The sequence below is a fragment of the Nannobrachium achirus genome (genome assembly GCF_963921795.1).
Source record: "Nannobrachium achirus genome assembly, chromosome: 1".
In the NCBI taxonomy this organism is placed as follows: domain Eukaryota; kingdom Metazoa; phylum Chordata; class Actinopteri; order Myctophiformes; family Myctophidae; genus Nannobrachium; species Nannobrachium achirus.
This window is the reverse complement of record NC_137810.1, coordinates 17,765,823-17,774,042: the sequence shown is the minus strand read 5'-3', so window position 1 is coordinate 17,774,042 and position 8,220 is coordinate 17,765,823. Positions and strand designations below refer to the sequence as shown.

At 41.3% G+C, this 8,220-nt stretch overlaps 1 protein-coding gene across 1 annotated transcript; it reads left to right on the top strand.

Annotated features, from left to right (window-relative positions):
• Nucleotides 1-539: 539 nt before the first annotated feature.
• Nucleotides 540-1,998, top strand: mrpl34 (mitochondrial ribosomal protein L34; the record flags this gene model as incomplete). Its single annotated transcript, XM_080727443.1, has 2 exons — nucleotides 540-578; nucleotides 1,801-1,998. 2 exons carry the CDS (start codon nucleotides 540-542, stop codon nucleotides 1,996-1,998), a joined length of 237 nt encoding a protein of 78 aa, XP_080583569.1.
• Nucleotides 1,999-8,220: the final 6,222 nt, after the last annotated feature.

Here is an 8,220-nt window from a genome sequence, read left to right as displayed (position 1 = left end):
AGTACTGCTGAAAAAACATTATTTTCTGTGTGTAGGTTACTGACAACAATGGATTATTCCTTGCCCTTTGACACTATTTGTGATGTATCTCTCATTTATAGTCAGAAGAAAGAAAGAAAGAAAGAAAGAAAGAAAGAAAGAAAGAAAGAAAGAAAGAAAGAAGGAAAGAAAGAAAGAAAGAAAGAAAGACAGACGGACAGATGATTAATTGGAGGACATCTTCACTGGGGTTGTAGTACTGTATGTGATTATGATATAAATACAAGATCACCCAGGGCTAAACTGTTATATACAAATAATAGCCTGTGGGCTGCTATTGAGGGCTCTGGAGACACGGGGACCTTTTAAAGATTAGCCATCTCCTTGCCCTCTTATTCAAAAGTCTCTGTGCTTCCTCTCAGTCAGCCACCCTAAGAGAATTTACTGTTCCTGCTGATGTATCAATTATCACCACAGAGCCACCTTGGGGCCTCTCACGATTGAATAATAAATTGATTTTTTTTGGCAAGCATTTTTCACCACCCGCCTTTCTTATCATGATGGCAGATAACAGTGAGGAAGAAACTGCAAGACTGACGGTAGTAGGAGGTTTGGGCTTTGACACCATCGGTTCCATCCCATCTAGAATATTAATTAGGAATACATAGTGCTATACCTCCAACCTGGGCCAGCTTTGAGCCTTTCTGATAAGATGGTAAAGAGTAAGATCTGATAAGACTATAAGACATAGATCATTTGGTTTTGCCACTCCACTGATTAAATCTTCTTTAGCATTATGCAGAAGAAGCTCCATAAATAACAGTGATCTGCCAGACAAGAACTCTGTAAACAACTCATGTTTTATTGATGTTATGCATCCAAATAGTTAGAGTTCATCCCTCAGTCCATTCACAGCTCATTTTTCAGGCCATGTCAGCTAGTCCTCATCTGCAGGCCTCTTCAGACCACCCGCTACCTTGACAAATGGATGGATGTGAGGCCCTGACATGCTTATTTGAACCAGTATGTTACACTGTAGCCATATAGACTGTTACACCAGTCGTGGTTCCCAAACCTTTCAGTACAAAACATACATTTGGTGTCTTCCCGGGATCCAATCTTACAGAATGAATGACTCCACGTAAATGGGTCCCGACCCATTGTTTGGGAAACATTGCTGTACATTATGTATAACATTGTGCCAAAAATCATCATATCTAACTCAACGAAAAGTGAGATCTCCATATATGGCCATATCAGTTGGATCACTGCTGCAATGTAGCTGTGGGCGGGCTCTCTAGATGTGAGCGGCCCGAAACACGAATATGTGACCAAATTTGGAGCACATATTTTCGAACCCGTAAGGACTAGTATCTCTGTATGCTGTCTGTCTGTCTGTCTGTCTGTCCGTCTGTCATGCCCATGCCCATACAGTATATGGATATTTCTGTTTGAGTGTCCCTCTGTCATGCTCATATATGGAGATTTCTGTCTGACATGTCAATGTCATGCCCATATTTGGAGTTCCCTGATGTCATCAAAGTGACATCATGTGACTCCATGTATTGAGGGTGGCTGGGAAACCTGTGACATTCATGTTTTGTCTATGCCAAATGATATCTTTGTAAATACTCCAAAATGAATGCTATAGGCCTACGGATTTCTCTGCTCCGATTCCATGGAGCGACACTTTTAAGCAGCATTGCTACACCAAACCCTCCGGCATGCGGTGCTTGCCACCTTAGACTTCTCAGCTGCTGGGTTCTATCCAGAGCTGCCCCAGAACCTCAGTTTTCCAGATGTATACCACTCCTGTCGCAGACTGAGGGTGTAGGGGTGTGCCAACAGCTACCATGGCACTACCAGCAGGTAAGGACAAAGAAGAGAGGCACAGAGTACCAGCCCAAGAACATCAAACGGATCAGGACCCATGGCTGGGTCAAAAGACTCAGTACCAAAGGAGGCATCGAGGTCATTCTGCGACGCATGCTGAAGGGAAGAAAATCTCTCTCGCACTGAATGTGCCAAATAGGAAAGACCTGTTTTCTGTTGATCCTCTAAGATTTTCAATTAGGGAGGGGTCGTTTTTTATTGAGGGGTGTTACTGCAGAAAATGTATAAGCCCTTTTATAAAATGCCATGACCCTCCCTCTCAATTGGGGGAAAAATCAGTGACCCTCCCCAAGCATTAAAATAAAAAAGATTGACCCTCCCCTACAACATGACATTTACCACAGTAAAATTATGCCTAAAACCTAAACATAGTTATTCCTAACCAGTGGCGAGAACAGAACAGAGAAGCAAGTTCTGGGTGGGCACTGCGAAATGTATTTTCTTTCTTTCTTTTTTACTGTAAATAATTAGGATTTTTTAGGGTTAAAAACAGGTGCGTGCGGCAGCAGCAATGAACAATAATGAATAGGCTAATATAATGCTTTGAAATCCCAGCTGCACTTCATCCCAAAAACACATTTCCAAATATAAACTAACACACCCTCTAAACTAAAGTAACACACAGTGAGTAGCCTACTGCTGCTAGTGTAAAAGTCAACGTGGACATCACAAAAAAGCTGAGAAGTTCTCACAGGTTGAGAACTAGGTTACAGATAAAACAGTTGATACATGTGCACAACACAGAGAAGGCTTGTAACAGCTGCCATTCATTTTGTGCTGTTGATTGCCTGTGGTTAAATCTGGGTCAAATGCGCATTTTCAACAAGCGATCGTTTACCTAATGTTGTTTTTTTTAGCACCATTTCACTTTTTACTTTATGGAGGGGGGATACAGTTCTGACAACCATTGTTGCTGCCTTGCACAGCTCTCCATTATTCTAGGAAAATACATTGTAGTATCACAGCCACTTCAGTTCATTCACTAACTGCAGTGACTGTGGGGCATTTCCAGAGATGGCACACAGGGTTTGTCATTAAATGAAGCAGAAGGCTGTTGATAATGGTTGCATAAGTGCCTGTACCTCTGGAGCCATTGTTTGCTTTTGAAAAATTGCATGACCCTCCCTTGAATTCAAAGTGAAATCAGAAGACCCTCCCTAGGACTGAAATTAAAATAGCATGACCCTCCCCTATTTTCCTCCAGGGGGTGCTGTTCATAAAAAAGATTGCTCCCTTATACAGATATTGGTTGTACAACACAAAAAGTGTTGACCAACCTTTTTTTATTGTTATTTTTGTGATACTGGGTGTGATGTTGGATTCCCAGCTAGTGGTATTCATTGGTGACACTGACACCTGATTGAGTAAGTGCACTGCCCTTGCAAAATCCAATTTATTGGGGTGCCTGATGGCTCAACTATTATCTTAGGTCTGTAAGTCAGTGGTTCTCAAAGTGGGGTCCAGGTACCCCCAGGGGTCCTTGCGGGGGTTCCAAGGGGTCCCCAGCTATGTGAGTTACAGTGGGAACTAATACAGGTCCATTTGGTTCCATTTGTACAATCTGTTATCTTTGGTCTCTTCCATAGCAAACTAGGGGTCCTTGAAATTAAAAAGTTGAAGAATCACTGCAGGCCTAAGTCATACAATGAGAGAGAAGGAGAGAGAGAGAGAGAGAGAGAGAGAGAGAGCTGGAGGGCTGGATGAAACCATGTGGTGTACAGTATACTTTGTAATTGCGATGCTGGTGTCCTCCAAAAACACATTAGCAGCTACTCAAACATCTTGACGGCAAAACAGAAATATATTTAGTCTGTTTGTGTCTATTGTTGTGATTAGTCTGCCCACAGACAATCCTTGTGCACCACATTGATGGTGTACTTTCCTGTGCTCTGGTGACAGCTAGGTCTCACTCTCTATGGATCAGTAATGGAAACCATCAGCTACAGTGTTACAGGAGTGTTTCATGTCCTCCATGATCGACACCTACACTGTGTTTTTAGCTCCTCCTGTAATCAGCTTTGTAAACTGATCCATAATTCAAATCACACCTCTCTATCCATATTTATGCCCATCCATATTGACAACAAACAGCCACCCAGGAAAGCTAGTGTTAAAGGTCCTTAGCTTGCCTATAATTATTCGGTCTCGGTAGCTGTAATACATCAGTAATGGTGTTTAGTGGCCAAAGGTCGGCACAAAGTGGCCATGGAGCCAATGCTGTGATGGATTAGTATTTTCCAGGGCTTTGAACTCCGGGAGACAGTGACGGATTCCAGCAGATCAAGAGAGAGGCCCCTTTTTCTGGAATCCTTTTCCTTGACACTTGTGAAAGCACAGCAACAGGCACAGTGGTTCTCAAGTGTGGTCAGGGGCGTCACAAGGGGGGGGGGGGGGGGGGGGAGTGGGACTGAGTTACTAGGGCCCAAGGTGGATTTTATACTTTAGCTATTGAAAAATGGCAGATATACTCACAGCGCAGCACCGAGTGCCGCGCTGCGAGCTTGTAGATCTGCTATTTTTGAAAAGTCGTGAAAATGTGTGCAAATCTTTGATCATGTGTATTTTTTAAGCAAACATTTGTAACTCAAATTTTGCTTCTGGGGGTCCCTGGAACTAAATATTCAGAGAAGGGGGTCCGTGGCCAAATACATATCATTTTGGGGGTCCTTCACATGAAAAAGTTTGAGCACCACTGACATAGAAACATAGGTCTTTCAAAAAAACCTTAGAAGAATTTGAAATATTCAAAGACTTGCACAAATTTTCAAAATAAAAATAAAAATAGCAGATCTACAAGCTCGCAGCGCAGCACTCAGTGCCACGCTGTGAGCTTGTATATCTTCTATTTTTCAATAGTTAAAGCACAAAATAATGCGTTCCTAGTCTAAATGGATGAACAGTCCCCCTATGAAGAACAGTCATGGGGGGCCCGCAGTTAATCCTTGTACCCAGGGCCCAGAATTTGGTGTGACACCTTTGAGTGTGATAACATGAGCACTCATCCACTTACAGATGAAAGAATACTTGCTCTGCCTCTAATAATAAACTATTACTGTTTAGTGGACAGTCTCCCCGGTGGGACTTAATTTGTTTATCGTTTATTATTTATTTCCGTTGATAGGCTTTATAATTTATAAAATAAATGCAGGCAATTTGTATTGACATATTTGTCAAGCTTCTTAACAATTGTCATCTGCAGAGAAGACTCCCTTGTGAAAGTGTAATCGTATTTTATGACTGCATCTCGCCTGTTGAATTCTTTGTGTTCTGATGCAATACAGCTAGTGGTTCTGCATTCTGCTGTGCTTCCAAATTGGGTAAAAAAAAGAATGCAAGATCTGGGCACTGACAAAAACGTATAGATAAAAAGCCATAGAGAAATGACCTCAATCAATCAATCAATCAATCAATCAATCAATCAATCAGAGGACTAAAACACACAGTGAAGAAGAAGCAGGGCAATACATTGAAATAACAAAACAAGACAATATCACAGAATCAAATAAGCACATTTTGTTCGTCTCATCGCACACAACTAATCAAAGACTCCCAGAAAGATTTGGGAGATCACCTAGAGCTTGTTTGGAAAACAAGCTGCTTTTGCTGTGGGCATTTGAGTCCAGTCACGGTTCAGCTGAATCCACCTACACAATATACTGTAGTAGCTTGCTATATCAGCCCACCTCCTATGTTCCACAGCCTTGCAGTAGTGTTTGTTGTCTTCAAGGTCAGTCTCCAGGTTGTCAATAGTTCAGTTCTTCTCTGGGTTTCCATCACTCCAAGAACAAACTCATACACATTACATCAATACAGATCAGATCAGAAGCAGAGGGCTTGTGGGTTCCCGGAATTTCTGCAGTTATAACATTTTGATTTTAACTGAAAATATTAATAAAAGAGTGGAATTATTGTGCACATAATATGCATGAACCCACCATGTATATTGATTACAGTTAGGCCTCTGTGTTTTCATCTCCTGCTGGTGTAAACCAGTAGACACGGCAGAGCAGATGGCAGAGAGCTGCCCATTTATAATTATGTTCTGCAGCAACACCACCAGGTACTTGACACCAGCTCACTTTATTCATCCAGATGAAAAGTGTCATGTATTTAACACCCAGTGAGTATATCCTCACATCCAACCAGCAGCGTAATTAGAAGTAATTAATTCACACTTGGATGAGCGATGTCACCAGGGTCATGATGAGATCTGATTCAAATTCATGTCAAGATAATTTAGCTGTTTACTCTCATCCAGCTCAGTGGGAGTCTAGGGGATCTTTCATCATGTGTGATAAGTCATACTGTATCATCACTTGGATAGCCATTCTAACACCATTTCTCATCTGGCTACTGAACTCATAGAGATTAGACAGTAGATTTTCATGTGATTCGCAGAACATTTAGCTTGTAGATCAGCTAGTTTAATTTTTATGAAATTCTCTGACTTCAAAGTTTAAATCTACCTATGAAGGTGCATGGATTCTGCTTTTCAATGTGAATGGAGTGGTTTCTTGCCATTTCCGAGTTTCTGCAAAAATATGCTCAATTCTCCATAACAATTAGAAAGGAAAAACAGAGAAAGAAACCTGTGGGGGAAAAAAAAGAGCAGTAAACACTGAAGAGTTCTAATTTAAAACATACATTTTACAGTGGAAGTCAATGTAGAGGTAAATATACTATCCAGAAAATAGCAGGTCTAAAAGCTCACAGCGTGTTGCAAAATCTTTCTAATAAAGAAGGGAACTTTAATTCCAGTATTCCAGTATTCCTCATCCTTTACAGTATGTAACTACTCATTATACAACCTAAGGTTCTAAAGGTTCCACATTACTTTAACATGGGGGCAAACATGAAGCATTGATACTCGTGACGCTTTGCACTCACGTCTCGTGAAAATGGTCCCTAAGGAGCTTGTCCTTGATCTTCTCACCTCAGCGACCTGCCTAGTCTACGTCTTACGGCCCACTGTAGTCCCAGAGGCTCTTGGGTAATCCTCCACGCATTACTTACGTATGTGTAAACAATGGCTGTCACCCAACAGGATGACCCCAACTCTGCTCCTCTTAAATCTGAATTAAATGCTGTCAATTGGGGTGACTGCTAATGTCATAATTATTATTAAGGGCCACCCGCCAAGCTTACATCTAGCCAGGGGCGCTCGTTCGGGAAATAATGGGCCAAATGATAATTTTTCAATGTTTTAGTTATGCATTCAGTGCATGAATATCAATTAAACTAGGCTAATGTTGAAGAGTTAGTGTTATTATGAAGGTGAAAGAGCTGGGCATGTGTTCCCTAATGAACCCCTGGAGTGCACCACTAGAGAATCCGCTATCTCTAATTTAAACGTCTGCAAATTATATGCAGGTTTGATTTTCTTTTTAAGTCTCTCAAGAAAATAGCAGACCAGGTGAAAGAAATAGGACTATTTTTCATCATGTCAGTAACTTTATTTGGACAGCTGGAATAGGACCTTTAAATCCTTTTCTTTTTTAAATGAATCTGTAACGGTCCATTGGTTCCATTTGTACACTCTCAAGTGGAAGTTTACTGTGAATCCTGGATGATGGGCTCATTGTTCTTGAATAGTGGAGACTTCATGATTAAATGAGAAATGCAAATTATATTTCATATTGAGCAAAGCATTCAGTACATTGACTATATTGCTGTGACTGCCATTGAGTAAACTGACAGACTTCCATGCAGGAGGTCACAATTACTGTCAAATTAATGCAGTTATGAGCATAGAGAACCAATGAAGTCTGAGTCATTTCTTCTCAATAGCATCGTGGCATATAAGAACTTAGTTACAAAAAAGCTCTGTGATTTTATGGATATGACACAACTCATTCACTGCCAGAGTAAATACATAAATAATCCAGCTCCTGCCAGCAAAATCAGCGTTTTCCTTATAGTCCAGAGTTTTTTCTGCAAAAAATATCTAAAAAATTACTAAAAAAGCTGATAAAAGTTGATCGGCAGGGAACCCCCTAGTTAAATTGTTGATCAGGCAGTTGACCGGCAGGGGCTTTAACTGGCAGTGAAAAGCACTAAGGGCAGCAGGGGCTCAGGAGGTAGAGCGGCCGCTTCCCAAGTTGAAGACTCAGAGTGTCCTTGAGCAAGACACTGAACCCCTAATTGCTCCCGATGAGAAGGTTGATGCCTTGCATGGTTTCATCCGCCATCCTGTGTATACGTTCGGTGGTCTATCATGGGCGTGGCTTATTGGGGGAGCTGTGTAATGATCAGAGGAATCCAAGGGAACTATAATTTTGAATTTTGTATGACCTAAGGTTCAAGAATGATCAGCCAAAATGTGATTCTAACTGTTATAGCGAGCGCTGC